At 43.4% G+C, this 15,951-nt stretch overlaps 1 protein-coding gene across 1 annotated transcript in view; it reads right to left on the reverse strand.

Moving 5' to 3' along the window:
• LOC134601001 (leukotriene C4 synthase-like) overlaps positions 1–15,951 on the reverse strand; it is a 52,397-nt gene that overhangs the window by 28,245 nt on the left and 8,201 nt on the right. The window contains exon 3 of the mRNA XM_063445412.1: positions 2,044–2,143. Coding sequence (XP_063301482.1) covers positions 2,044–2,143 — 100 coding nt within the window. The remainder of the gene's footprint in view (positions 1–2,043; positions 2,144–15,951) is intronic.

A 15,951-nucleotide genomic window follows, 5' to 3' on the forward strand; every position in this document is an offset into this window, starting at 1 on the left:
AATGACCTCTATAGGTTCTACCACTTCTTTGTTGGTGGGAAACTACTACACTACAACGAACTACCACAACCACACCGAGCATACAACACTCACGACCTCTTCAGATACATACAACTGAGGAGCTTCCTGGAACCCCCAGAAAACACGACAGCAGCCACCACCAGACTTACAACTTTCGAAAGAACATGCATACACAACCTAACCCACAAAGGACAGATCACTAAAAATTACACACTATTAATTACTAACCAATCACCGGGAGCAATGGCGTATGTGGCGGCTTGGGAGAGGGACCTGGGACCACCAGACGACCCGACAGACTGGCAGGAGGTGTGGGAGGCCACGGCATCCATATCCATATGCGTAAATCATAAAGAACAGGCCTACAAAACTATGCTGAGATGGTACTTAACACCTACACGGCTATACCACATGGGAAAGGCAGACACAGACCTGTGCTGGAAGCAGTGCGGACACAGGGGCACATATATACACCTTTGGTGGCAATGCCCCAAGCTGACGCCACTATGGACAGAAGTAGCACATCTGATCTCCGACCTCCTCCACACCGACATACCCCTAGACCCCTGGATTTGGCTCCTGTCCAAGCCATGGGAACCCCTAACTAGAGCACAAAACAAACTCACGAACAGACTGGCCTTAGCAACTAGACGAGCAATAGCAGAACTCTGGGGCACCCCGAATATACCCACATTAGCTGTAGTCATACGCAAAACCAGAGAGGCTATGGAGATGGACAGGCTCTCAGCCAAGATCCACAAAACATCACATCACTTCTATAAAATTTGGGACCCATGGCTGAACGAGCCCTCCCTAACATGAGACCCCCCAAACGCTAGGCCAAACAGCAGGACCTCGCACCCATACCATGAGGGAGGGAGGACCTCAGCCATTATGATAGAGGGAGATCCCTGGCACAGACTGGGGCGGAGGGCCCACACAGGAGCTCATCCGAGCAACCCATGAGCAGGCCCAACACACAAGATCACACCCAAAGAGCACGCAGGGCCCGCAACAAGAGAGCCCAAAACACGCCCATGCAGGGAATCGAAACACCCAACTGAAACCCTTGACACATTAAATAGAACCACAACTTAACCCCTGAGACCGAGAACTCGTACCACTTGTATTGGTATCCATACTTTTGTAAATATGTGTTATTTTTTGCGTTACATTCTTTTATATTACCTTGTACATTTAGCGCATAGACAATGAGACACAACATGACGCAGCCAAACAGACAGGCACAGACTAAAAGTTCTGCGAAACCAACCGTATCACATGCCCCTGTCTGTCAAATCAAGCATACCAAATGTCTATGTAATGTATGCCTTTTGTCTCTTTTATTGTGAGAACCTGAAAACCCAATAAACACAGAATGTTTAAAAAAAAAAAAAAAAAAAACTACTGCACGATCTCTTTGTGCACCAAATACCGGCGAGATGGCACCGTGTATAAAAGTCACAACAGTGTCTGTGAGTTAAAATGGCCGCCATCCATTGTTCTCATCATGTGCTTCATCCATTGTTCTCACCATGTGCCTCTGATACATGAAATGGTGGCCACCCAGTAACTCCACAGTATGGCCCCAGATGGTTCTTAAAGGGCCAGTAGCAGCATAATAAAATACAACATGCCCAAATCAGTTCCTAGAAGGGCAATACATCCCAGGGCCATAGTCGCAGGGCAAGAGGCTGGCAAGCAGTCCTCTCCAGGCACAAGTGGCGGGGTTGGTTCCGCCACAGAGATCCATATGGTTTTGAACAGGGCATGACATCTCACAAGGTTACTTGTGTGGAGCCCACCATCTTTAAACTATACCAGCTGCCACTGATCATATCTGATTGTAATGAACTAACCCCTATGTTCATAGACCACGTAACAGTTTAACATAAGGAGGTATTTCACTAGCTATATTTTAGTTAAAAAGAAAGAAATGTGGAGAAACATTTTATATAGTCAAGGATAACTGTATAAGGAAACTTTTTTTTTTTTTAACATTATTCAAGTAGATAGTCTTACTGAGCTCTGAAGACTCGTTCAAAACATGGATGGCCTGATGTATTAGGAGGAGAGATCTTAAACCTTCGCCGTGCCCAGATCACTTGCATGGAGAAGTACACTGTAAAAGAGGAGACTAGGGTTAGAAGAGAGCTGAATACACGACTAGCAATGACCCAGAACTTTGTGGTTCCCTTAAAGGAACATGCCAAGCACCACTTGCAAATTATTTGACAACTTTTCTGGCACCAGTCCCCATCTACAGGAAAGCTGTAAATTCTGGTACAGAGCCAATGAGCTACAACCTGCACCACTGGGCTAGCTCAGATTAGGTCATTTCTGGCTAAAAGAGGTTACTGGTCCAGCAGTCCACAGGTGCAATGTTAAACAATTTGCAAATTGTTTGCTCACATTTGTAGGTGCTAGGGCACTCCTGGCATCATAACCATTACAGCGTACTGTAGTGGTCATGGTGCTTGGAGTGTTCCTTTAATATTTTCAGGTCACTGGCAAATCAAGACAGCTCTGACAAGTTAATATGTTTTGGGCCCTCTGCTGACATTGAACCTCTCAAGGAACACATGCATGGCCAGATTAACATAGGGGCCAGGCCCAGGCCCATTTAAAAAACAAAAAAAGTTTACTTTTTTTTTTTTTTTTTACACACAATCTTAGGTTTGCCACCTGACTGGTATTTTAAGGCACAGCTGGTATTTGAGGCTGCCTGGCCATGACGGTATTGCAGTAATACCGGCAATACAAATGCAAATATTTTTCTCAGTATAAACGGAGATTACTCTGCAATACCAGCACCGGCCAGTAGGGATCACTGTGTATGGAGAGAGGCAGGGATAGGAAGTTACAGCATCTCCTTGCCTCTCTCTATTCACTGATCCGCGGGGGAGCAGCTACACAGCACAGAGAGTCCAGACAGCAGCTCCCAGCCTGCAGAGACAGACTACAGCTCAGATATGTGAGGGATGGGGGGAAAGGCAGCAGGGAGACATGGGGACACTGAGACACTAGGGGACACTGGGAGACGTGGGGACACAGACACACTTGGGGACACTGGGAAACATGGGGACACAGACACTAGCGGACGCTGAGACACATTGGGACGCTGAGAGACATAGTGAGACACATTGGGACATGGAGACACTAGGGACACAGTGTCTCCCAGTGTCTCAATGTCCCCATGGCTCCCAGTGTCCCCTAGTCTCCCTGTTTCCCCATGTCTCTCAGTGTCCCCATGTCTCCCAGTGTCCTAAAATGTCTGTGTCCCCGTGTCTCCCAATGTCCACATGTCTCCCAGCCAGTGTATGTGTCCCCATGTCTCCCAGTGTCCCTATGTCTCCCAGCCAGTGTCCCTAGTGTTCCCATTTCTCCCAGTGTCCCCAAATGTATGTGTCCACAAGTGCCCCCATGTCTTCCAGTGTCCCCAAGTGTCTGTGTCCCCATGCCTCCCAGCCAGTGTCCCTAGTGTCAGTGTCCCCTAGTCTCCCAGTGTATGTGTCCCCATGTCTGTGACCCCATTTCTCCCAGTGTCCCCATGTCTGTATCCACAAGTGCCCCCATGTCTCCCAGTGTCCCCAAGTGTCTCAGTGCCCCTGGGTCTCTGTGTCCCCATGTCCCATCCTAGTGACATGGGACACACTGAGACATGGGGACACTGGGAGAAATGGGGACACAGACACTGGGAGACTGGGGGACTGGGTGACATGGGGACACTGACACTGATACATGGGTACACTGATGCCAGACTGGCCTTCCAACTCTTTGAACAGACATACCCCCTTTTTGGGCATGTTCACCACTTTTTGCAGTTTTGGTCACGTGATTTGCATCAGTGGCCTACCCTTTTACCCCGCCCGTTGACTTCCTGCTTCACTGGCCACTGCTGTTAGGGGGTATGGATTTACTTGAAAGATGAAAGCATTAATTAGATGAAGAGATTATCATAGAGTATGTGTTTTCTTATAGCTACATCCTTTGAGTTTCCCTCCAACACCAACTCCATCAGAAACATGACGCTTGAGAGCTATGACTGTTTTAGTGTTTTTGGTCGATAAGATTCTGTATTTGGCCCCATCATAATTGTCTGCACCAGGCCCACTGGGCTCTTAATCTGGCCCTGAACACACAATGGTCTATGCTGTCATGTAGTGCAGGGCTTTAAAAAACATTGACGACATACAGTAAAAGTACAGTAAAGTTTTGTAGAAACTGCAATGTATCTTCACTCTGTCATGTGACCAAATGCAGGTGATAGGAAATCATTAAATTCAATCCTTTCCTATGAGAAGCATTTGATTGGATGCTTGCTCTATGAGAAGCATTGAATTCAAAAAAATTTTGTGGAAGCAAGACCATCGCAGAGGCAGTGTGAGCAGCCGCACCAAAGGATTCTCAGCACTGCAAAAAGGTAAGAAGTGTTTTTTTGTTTTATTTTACAAATTTATGTTGAACAGGAGTGGGGGAGGGGGATGTTCATGTCACACGTACCAGGACTATCTGTCTTTATTTGGTGGAGTTATCAGCCTTCAACATTTCAATAGATGGATAGTATGCAAGCTGGATTGAATGTGGCGAACTTGCCCTCGCCACGAGCTCACGGAGGAGCTTATAGTTAACCGCCTGCTTCAGGACTATGGACCCAGCTATAAGGCTGTTAAATGACATTAGTTTGTGGGATTCCCTGGGACTGTTCAGGAACCGAACCAACCCATGAACTGCGGACCACCTCTGAGCTTATTGACACTTGTTAACCTCTCCTGACACTTCCATCAGTGTGGGCTTTAATTGTGAGGCCGGGAATGCAGGCAGCGGTGTTTGGACGTTGATCGCGTGGAACTAAAATCGGACTTTGAAACTCCTGAACACCGCTGAACTTTAACAAATGGCTACTTCTTCCCCACACATGTCAGGAGAGCGCCGTTCGGTACGTTTGTTCGTATGAACCATACGAACAAACACTACCAATCAGCCAGAGTGTGTGTTCGGTATTTTGTTTGCATGGAACCACCGAAGTTGACCGGCCACTATCACTGAATCCCTGGAACTGTTCTGGGCAGGAGCCTCGTGTGGGGTCGGTTAGAACTTTACCCTGGTGACGTTTCGGCTGTGGTCGTGGGATCTGAGCGCTTTTCAGATATGTTGGGTGCTCAGATCCAGGCTATCTGGGAATATATAGACTATGGGGGTTCTATATAGACTATGGGGGAAATATGCATTTTTAGGGTTTTTCATATGTATACATTTATTGCTGAATCACGATGACAATACATTTTGTAGTTACATTGTGGGTTTGTTTGTTGAAGTTTTTGGCTGTACCACTACTGTACCAGATTCTGTATAAATGTGAATAATTTGGCTGGGAATAAACAGTTCTTCTTCACCCTTCACTAAACCTCTGCTCGTGTTTAGGTGAGACTGCGGTTACCCCTTCAGCAATACCATAATTACTGGCAGCTATAACTCTGGAGCTATCACAACTAGGAAGGGGCAACCACAGGCGTTAGAAACCCACTTTTAAGAGGTTATACTGCCACATTGACTAAAGAAGAACAGAATAGAGGGCTGTAATCCAGTGGATTACAAAGAAGGGAAGATCTGAAGAGGTAGTCCACTGGCATGGAAAGTACTTTGAATTGCTAAACAAAAAAGCGCAAATAATGCTAAAAATATAAATAATAATGGTAAAACCATAATAAATTATTAGCTGCCAAACACATAAAAGATTATTCCTAAAATCTTAGAACAAATAGTGAAAGTTTTATCTACAGTGCTTACTAAAGCCTTCTGCTTGCTCTAAAAAACTTCCACTACGCCTGGGATTCTGGCATTTAACAGATCCATCTGCTACAAAAGTATCTATCTGGACACAAGAACAAGCTTTTAAATTATCACCTTCATAATGATATCATCCAGCCATACTGGTCTTCCTGCCTGTGAAGGAGTAGTAATATTTTCCACAGGAACACTTTACTTTCTTTATATCACTGACTCTGTTGCATCATCTAGTGATTATTGGAACTCATCATCACTTATTTTTACTGTGTTAGCAGCTATTTATAGCAATAGTTAGGAATACCCGTGTTTTAAAAACATAATAAATTTTGATTATTTTATACAATTTATGTTTATTGCTATATTTCTATCTAATACTCGCTCTCTCTCTCTCTCTCTATATATATATATATATATATATATATATATATATATATCTTGCACACCACTGGGAAAGTGTGTATAGATATATAGGCTCTGCACAATATTGCTAACATATCTGTGTTAGAACCCATTAGAATTTACTATGGGACCGATCTATACAGCAAACTATCTAAAAGCGGTGTACATTAAATCACACAATATCTAAAAGTATCATTAAGAAGAGAAGGGGATCAAAAGGCGAAGTCAGAAATTTAGGGTAGCAGAGGATCAAGAAAAAAAGATTTAAAAAAGCCATTGGCAGAAATATATAGTCGACCGCAGTAAAACATCAGAGAGGGAAAAAAAGGGTTATCTATGACTGATCATCATCGTTCAGATGTTCATGCCTACTCAGAGACCACATCATGGTAACCAGAGTGTAAAAGAGATGGACTTTTTGGCACAGATGTCAAGATTGGCAAGATTGCGATTACCTTTTAACAAAAAAAAATTAAATTTCTATGTTGATGTATTCCACTAATCTGGTAATAAAAAAAGAACCCATGTAATTAAAAAGACAAGGTTTACAATCATTCAGTCACTAGAGGCCTTTCCTGGTGCAGTCCTGGAGTCCTTGCAGGGTGAACATTTGGCATCTTCAAGCCTTGCATGAAGACACTGAATGCTCCCTATAGAGATGCAGTGAGTTAATGTATCTCTATAAGGAGATGATGATTGGCTCAGTGCAACAAATGCAGCGCATACACACTATCCCCAATGCTTCCCTCTAGTGATAATCAATAATTAAGACCAGCACACCGGAGAACTAAGAGTATCATGGCGCTCCAGTACTCTGGTTGAGTACATCCGTCAAAAGATCTCTCTCACTGGAGACGAAAATGCTGAAGTTACTTTTTTTTTTGTTCACTCTTTATTTTTGTTGTGCAGTGGTACAAACACAGGTATGCAATGACACATGACAGTAACATGAGCATTGTACGGGGAACGTAAAACTGCATGTCATGGTAGGCTCTACATTTTTTTTTTTTAAAAGGAACAAGATATAATACGTACATCTAGGTTGACATAGAGCCGAGGAACTGCATAGTGAGGCATAATAATGACAGAAAATTACATAAGACGGTATCATAAAGCTTAGACTAAGTACACTTATACATCACGGTAGCGTCAAGGTGTTATATTAATTTTAGTGGCTACGTTTATTAGGCATTGATATCATTATGGTCGCATTCTGGAACAGCAAGTTAAAGTGTGGTCCAGATTAATTTGCTAGACAATGGTAGCATAAAATGATAGAACCACATAATTGGTAGCGTCAAAACAGGTTAAACATAGGGCATAACTAATTTTTTACATGGTGGTCCCACAGGAGCAATCTGTACACTTATCTATAATGATGTGTGCAATGGTGGAACGGCTTATATAGGCTCAGCAATATTTCTCCAGTTTCTGTATGTGCTGTAGAGGCAAGGTGGCTTAGGCCATCTGCCCTAGCCCCATCCTAATTATGCCCGAACATCAAGGTAATAATAAAGCTTTATGTGTGTTGTGTTAGCCATATATGTTCAGAGTATTGGTGTGATGTTGGGGCTATGTGTTCGTTCTTACAGAAGGGATATATAGAGCCATACTCTGGTAGCGTGGTCATTTGTTATGCAATATTAGACTAAGTTAGTTGGTTGATAGTAGCATAAAGCAAGATAACGCAAGATAACATCCTAGTTAATCATATCAGTATAGCTTTTATCTCTGCATAGAATGTTGAAAAACAAACAAACTAAAACTAATAGTGTGAGTCAGTCTCAGACAGTATAGCCTACGGATTTAGTGAAAAATTATTAAAATTAAAAATAAGTAAAAAGTAAGTGTCCGGACTCTTTGTGGAGTCAGTATGGAGGCAGGGATTTCGTGAAGGCCCTTGCATGAGCTGCAGAGAAGATTTATCTCCGTGCTCCCTTGGGTCTGGTACGATGTACGATGCACGTATCTCCGGGCGTTTCATCACGCCAAAGTAAAAGTGGGACAGGGTATTCGAGTCTTGTGCTAAAATATATTGTATAGTGTTCTTCCCTCCATGCATATGTCTTGTCCCCTGTACAACAGGGGGAGCAGAGGGCGAGATGCGCCAAAGTAGGGAGCCCGTCACGGGCACCCCCGCGGGCAACCCCAAGGCCACCAGTCTTCTGTCTGCATTTCTCCAGGCCGTGCCAGTCCTGCTGGGAGTCCTACAGCCCAGCTTGCACTCAGATATACACCGGCCCGCAGGACCCCCCTCCAAAGTCCAAGTACCGGTCTTCTCCTGCACCCCCACTGCACCCCGAGATCCCCAGCCGGGGAAGATGAGGGTCGTCGAATGTCTCTCCCATCACCAGGTCACTCAAGGCCGGCATTGGCTCTCCTCGCAGCTACCGGTTTTCCGGACCGCATTCACTTCCTGGTACCCCAGGGTTCACAGCAATGGGGACAAATTCCTCCAAGTCCCCCACAAATCCTAGAGGCAATGGCACCGCATTCCCTGCATTTCACAGTCCTGGAGCCCCGACATCATGTCCGCCGATCCCACAGGTGCCGCGGCAGTGGCATGTCAGGCCCCGCTTCCCATGTGCAGCGCTCTCGGAGCCCCTTCCTTTGGGTGCTGGTGTAGCATGGAGTCTTCGTAGGGTAAGGTGTGAGAGTGCTGGGTGAGGTGGTCACGCTCATGGTGTATGCAGGGTCAGCAACAAGAGTAGGAGATCTAGTAAACGTAGTGTGTGTAATAAACCTGATAAACGGTATAAACAGTGGGCCAAAGCTCATGCCATCTCAAGGGGGGGGGGAGCGGGGCCAAAGCTCATGCCATCTCAAGGTGGCTACGGTTTCTCGTTCGTGTTGCGGTTCGGCAGTCGCAATGTCTCTGTTGGAGTGTGGAGGCCCCCTCTATACTCTCCAGCTGGATCGGGGTCCGCCATTGTTAATGCGAGTTGTAGGCCCGAGGCGCCAGTATAGTCACTTCCCGGGTGATATCGCTGTTGGGCAGGCAGTATTCGAAGGACGGTATATTCTTCTGCTTGTTTCTGTCGTGCAAACAGGCATATGCTTAGGTTATTTGCTTGGATTTAAGCTTTTTTGGGTCCTTGGGCAGGAGCTCTCGAAAATGGCTGCCGGCCAGCTCCAGGGTCCGGCCCCGCCCCCGCTGAAGTGACTTTTACGCTTTCCCCAGATGACACTTGTTGAAGGGTAAAACACACAAAACTTAACTGGGACATAGGCACATATTTATAGGGACAATCGCAAAAGGGAGTAATCAACGGGGACAATAGGTTGTCTGGATGGTCTCCTACAAAAGATTAGGACACCCAAGTCTGCACCTCATGCTAAAACTCTGTTTCTTCCGTGGAAGAATTTGAAGATGCTGTGCATGCCCAGTCTCCCTTCCAGCAGTTCTTTCAAGGTACTCAACTTTAACTTCTCATATACCTTCTCCATTTACCTTCGACTGCCTCTCAGAGCTCTCTACTATGAAACTGTGCCAGGAGAGGGAGCATCCCACAGCTGCCACCAGATGTGACAAAGTTCCAGTAGTCTGGCTAAGTCAAAAATTACCTCTTACTGGAAATGAGGTTTAGCTGGGCTGTGGCAATTTCCCAAATCAGCACAGAGAACCAGCCTCTTATCCCCACCCATTAGCGGCAGGTCCCCTATTCACCCCACCTTTTTTGTTTGCAATTGGATCTTTTTCTTATTTGAATGGTTTGGCGGGACTTTATGGATTTTTATTTGGCCCTTTTTCAGGCTGAAAAAAGAAGATGGTAGAAAAAAGAAGACATCTAATGGTAAGTATTTTCAGGAATTTCATTCAGCGCACTACCTCAATATTATTAAGGTGAGGGGGATTGGTATAGTATTTGTTTTTTGGGGGGTGACCATGGGCTAGGGGACCATAAGTCACTGGGTGGGTAGGTAATTTATTTTACTTATTATTAGTAAAGTTGACAGACCAATTTTGGTCTTTCTGCTTTTTAGCAGAGAACTCCCTAATACTTGTGGAATTGGATACCAATTTAGGGGGTAATCTACTAATCTCTTGCAAGAAGCAGTCGCTGCCAGGATCGGAATTGAATTCTTCTAAAAATAACGACAGAGTTTAGTCGAAAATGAATGGACAAACTTTGACATACTGTTCGGACAAAATTTGGACAAAGTGCTATGCTTTTGTAAACCTGTACTTAAATATTCATTTTTAGGCATGGTAATCCATACCCACTCCTCTTTTTGTTTTGTATCCTTCCTTCCCCTTTTGTTAAACAAACATTTAAATCAAAATTAAAGAATAAAAAAAATCACTATATTCATTTTTAACTTTACATTGTTTCTTTTCCAGTGTAAATTAATGGTGCCTCTTTGTTAAATTAAAAAGAACAAAAAAAAAAAAAAAAAACACACACACCTTATAAAATCCAGCACCAAGACAGAATTCTCTCGGCAGTTTAATTCTCCTACTGTGAAATCATCATTGATTATCTCTGGTCCACTCATATGGTTTCTATAGTGAACTTTTGCTCTTCCAATCCAATGCAATTAATTCAATATTTCAGGAAGTACAAGGCCTGAAAGAATCTATCCACCAAATGCAGTCTTACCACTCTACCCTAACAACCAGAGTTGATCTGGCAGAGGACCGTCACAGTCACGCAAACTTTAAGATTCGGGGCATACCATCGACACGACGGAACTACCTCACTACCTTACTACCTTAGATGCCTCACCACCTCCCTCATACCACACGCTCAAGCAAAGAAACTTACCTTTAAAGGCTTCTTTTGAATCCCAAAACCAAGACCAACACCACCTACAGCCTCCCAAGATGTCATAATCAGATGTCTCCTCCACCGACAAAAATCGTGGCTGCAGTCTGTGTAAAGACTCCACTTACCTTCGAATCCTCTCAACTCACCTTTTTTTCAAGATCTAATGCGCAACACACTACTATGGCGCCGATCAATGGGACCTGTGACCAGCCATCAGCGTGACGCAGGCATTGAGTATAGATGAAAAATGCCAAAAACCCTGATGGCAACCATCACAAAAAGATTGTCCACACTAACAGAAGCAGACTCCTTCCTCCAAGTCCTGGGGATCCCTACAAGATCAACGACGACCACGCCCCCTCCACATCACATAACTGTGACCCAGAGAGAACGGTGTTCCCCCCCCCCCAAGAGGCAAGGAGCTCCGACTTGAACTGACTGCAAGACGCCAGCATTATGATCTACTCCATTGTCGTGTTTTGTTATAATTGTTCTTACTTTTCTTACTCTATGTTCCTAATTGTTTTACTTTTATACACGCACCTGACATATAGTAGGCAACCGGTATTACTATTTTTCCCTTGATAGGTTCCCATACCATTGTGTAAAAAAAATATAAATTAAATAAACAAAAAACAAACTGTTGTGAAATTGAGGCACTTTGTAGAAAAAAAAATGCACTTCAATAAAAAACATGCAATGTGTATATATATATATATATATATATATATATATATATATATATATATATATATATATATATATATATATATATATATATATATATAAGGAATTCAAAGAGATGGTTGCACTCACGTAATTAAAAGTCCAAAATGTAATGACAAATTGTTAAAATATCCAAGATCAACGTTTCAGTCCATGCAGACTTTCATCAGTCTGCATGGACTGAAACGTTGATCTTGGATATTTTAACAATTTGTCATTACATTTTGGACTTTTAATTACGTGAGTGCAACCATCTCTTTGAATTCCTTGGATATTGAAGCTACTTTTTGGTTGGCACCCGGCCCCTAAGGGACATTTAAGCGTGAGTGCAGGAGCAATCTTGTTTTGTGTATATATATATATATATATATATATATATATATATATATATATATCGCTATAAGCTTTCAGTATGCTTGGAATTTAGAAGATTTTTCACATATATGTATGTATATTGCATGTTTTCTGTTGTGTTTGTTCTTTTTATAAATAGGCACGGTTCACACTTTTGTATGTGTTCGTTCATTTCACTTAAGGAAGAAGAGCCTCTTGCGGTTGTCAATCCGACAAGTCATCAGAAAAAAAATTTCAGTCAAATAAATTCTCTCAGAAATGGAAATGTTTTACATTGTCCAACAAAAGAGTCAGCATCTATGCCCCAAAACCACTACATTAAAGGGACACTCTTGGCACTTAATCAGCTTTCCTGCACTTTGGGTTTTGGCTTCACTAATATGTTGAAATGGTTTTTGTGTGCTCATACATGGTTTGTATTTGAAACATAAAGAGCACTATTAACCAATATGCACATACAGCTATCATCCACTGACTTCACTGGACACAGAAGGCTTGATTACAATTTTGTTACTACTAATTACTGGCCAGCCGCTACTCTACGGGGAGTTACCGGTTGCTACTTCTGAAAGCAAATCGCTAAATACCATCTAATGATTACCATTATTCTGTGTGGAAGCCACTAATTTAGTGACCAACTTCTGACTGGTCTCCAACCAGGCTGTCGCTAATGCTCATAACCAAATACCACTCCCTGGCCTGATCGAAAGAGGTTAAAACAAAACAAAAAGGCTTGATACAACGTTGCTATTTTTTTTTATTATATATATATAATATTTTTACAGGCCAGCTGTTACTTGCCACAATGTTGAAGTACACTTGTTCAAATTTGTGTTTTTGTACTTTACCAGCAAGCCATTGACATGCAAATGGTTGGTATCTGTAGTGGCAGCTGTTACTTAGAAGAGGTTACAACAATTTAGCAACAAGGTAGTAAATCTGATGGTAATTTGTAGCCACTACAAGCTACTGGCTGTTGTTAACAGTGACCGCTTGCAACTGCTTTTTACAGACAAAATTGTAAATGAGCTCTGAGCCAGCATGACAAAGACACAGACAAAATGTATTTATCAACCTGTATTGGTTGTCTTGCATTGTTTGTTTTCATGTGCTTGCCTACTAAACAGTGCTAATGTGTGAAGCACTCATAGTAGGAATGTGCAGAGGGGGATTTATTTAGCTGCAATGCTAACTGAAATACCACTTATAATCATAAACTGTAATGCTGCTTCTTCTTGCCTGTCAGTGGCAAGTGAAGGGGCTGAGGAGTGACACAGGCTAGTGAAAAAAAAAAAAAATGTGCTGTATCAAAATGCCACTCATTGAAATGCCATGAATATGCCTGCAGTTGCTGTCGTGGCCCTGCACGCTTGTCTGTAACTTATATGCACATGCAAAAATAAAGAATAAAAAAAAAAAAAATTTGACTAACAAGCAAGTTATTAGTAAAATCATATTTGCCTGTGCATTGAGCACCTCTACTAAACAGCACGTTCATACCCCTGTGATGTGACTGCACCAGGCTATGAAAGTGCCCCATTACAGGCAAATAGGATTGCTAATATTAACCTATATTTTGTTTCTTTTCAATTCTTTATTTTTGCAGTGCTTAAATTTTACATATACGCTTGTAACATCATGATAGCGAGTCCAAGCCGATTAAACAATGCATATTTTACAGTATCATGGTAATCATTGACAGCACTTTTTTTTGTTTTCAGTAGAGAACATGGTTACACGGAAAGTTTACTTGTTTCATATTTATTAGTATAATAACTTATTAATCCCGTAGCCTACGGGGTCAACATGCTTGGAGAACATATCTAGCACTTGCTTATAACGTAAAGTCGCGTCGCTGTACAAACTAGACATAAAGTATGATTATGCTGCGTCAAGAGCTGCTTAACATGCTTATCTTAGCATATGGACTGTCACTAACATATTAAGCAGACATTTAGGGAGAAAAACAAAAAATTTAAAGAAAACAGGCTGGTTCAACATATTAGGGGGGATGGTTTGCATAGTGGAGTAAGTGTTCAGGCAAATGTGGATAGCCGGTGTCACAGGTTCCCTTAGGGTGGGCCTCTCTCCCATAGTGCCGGTCAGCCGATGCCTTGTGTGGGCAAAGTATAGTCCCGTGCCAGTTGCTTGAGCCGCTTGTTCCACGTTCTGGTAGTGTAGAGAAGAGGAGCGGCAGAGAGGGTTGCAGGTTCTCCTGTTGAGTATCTTAGGGTCCTGGCTGTGCCTTGTGCTGATCGGTGTTGTCGCTGGCCTTTGCCGGTTCGCTGTGGCAGTGTAGTGGTATCTGCTAGTTTAGGCTCGGCAATCCACCATCTACCGACTATCTGGATGGGCCTTACCCCTTTTGAGTCTTCTTTGGGTTGTTGCTTTCCCGCGGGGCTGCCTGTGATGTTGTGCCGCGGGAGTCCCCTCATTTTTTATGAGTTTTCTGCAGACCTTGTGCAGTCACGGCGTTGCTCTGTGTGGGAACTGTTGGGTTGGGCAGTGTCTTATAAGTGTCCATATGGGGAGGGGAGTTTATCCCATCCTTCACTTTACCTTTATGCTGAGATCCCTGCAGCACACTGCCGGTTGAAGATTCTGCTTGTGGGGGCCACAGTAGAGCCTTTAGCTTCTTCCAGGCGGCCCTGAATATGCGGTCGTACCTGAGCTCCGTTTCCCTCTCGATCATGTGCACGGCATTGGAGCATGGGTCGACCGCCATCTTGTGGGCTCCGCCCGTGGCCCCTGGGCTTTGTGGTCTTGTCGCTTGGGCCTTGCGTTGCCGGTGAGTCACATGAGATAGGACCGGGATATCCCCCGCTGGTCCAGAGGGGGGGGGACGGGGGCTCTGAGTCTGTGTTCTCCTTGTCCTCGGCGGCAGGAGAGCATCCGTCTCTCCCGCGCCCGTCATGCCAGTAGGCCTCAACGGCGCGTGGGGCTTAGGTCGGGTCGATTGTCACTTGGAAGGCACTATTTTGTGTGTCCCAATTTCCCTAATCGCTTGGTAGCCCCAATCTGGCTGTCAGGTGCCCTTTTAGTAAGGTTATTTTGCTTTTTTTGGCGCTGGACGCAGGAGCTGGCAAGGTTTGCTGCTGCTCAGCCCCGCCCCCCTATATTTTGTTTCTAATTAGAACCATAATCTTAAATGCCATTATATTTTGAATGTGTGTAGATGCACAGTATGAAATACATGATTCTAACAGAGGTTTATGTTCTTCGTGCTCTGACAAGCTGCACCTGGCATTGACAGTGGAAAGAAAAATATATGTTGAAAAAAAACTGCATTTTATACAATTAACAAAGATTGTTCTATACATTCATGAATTATATCTAGTAAAAAAAAAAGGACATTTCAGCATTGAGTGCTCCTCTAAGATGTAATTCTTTTGGTGCTTAGTGTCCCTTTAAATGTTATCTTTTAACATTTGCTTTGCAAATATGTTTCACATGCTTCCTGAATACATGCATGTTCTATATTTCCTTGTGAAAGAACAATATGCTGCTCGGATATCAGTTAAGAACCTATGCTATTGCCATTTACACTGATCAGCCACAACAAAACCAGATTAAATAATATTGCTTGTATTATTACAATGACACAAATCAAGAGTGTTATATAAGATGCATCAAGTGAACAGTTACTTCTCAAATTTCATGTGTCGGAATCATAAAAAAATGGGCAAGCAAACGGATCTGAGTGAGTTTGACAACAGCCAAATAGTGTGGCTAGATTGGGTCAGAGCATCTCCAAAACTGCAAGTCTTGTGGGATATTCCGGGTATGCAGTGGATAGTACATACCAGGGAACCGGCATCAAGATCATTGGTGCCCAAGGCAAACTGATGCACGTGGGGAGCAAAGACTGGCTTGATCACATAGATGAGCTACC

This window comes from Pelobates fuscus, chromosome 3 (assembly GCF_036172605.1).
Source record: "Pelobates fuscus isolate aPelFus1 chromosome 3, aPelFus1.pri, whole genome shotgun sequence".
NCBI classification, from domain to species: domain Eukaryota; kingdom Metazoa; phylum Chordata; class Amphibia; order Anura; family Pelobatidae; genus Pelobates; species Pelobates fuscus.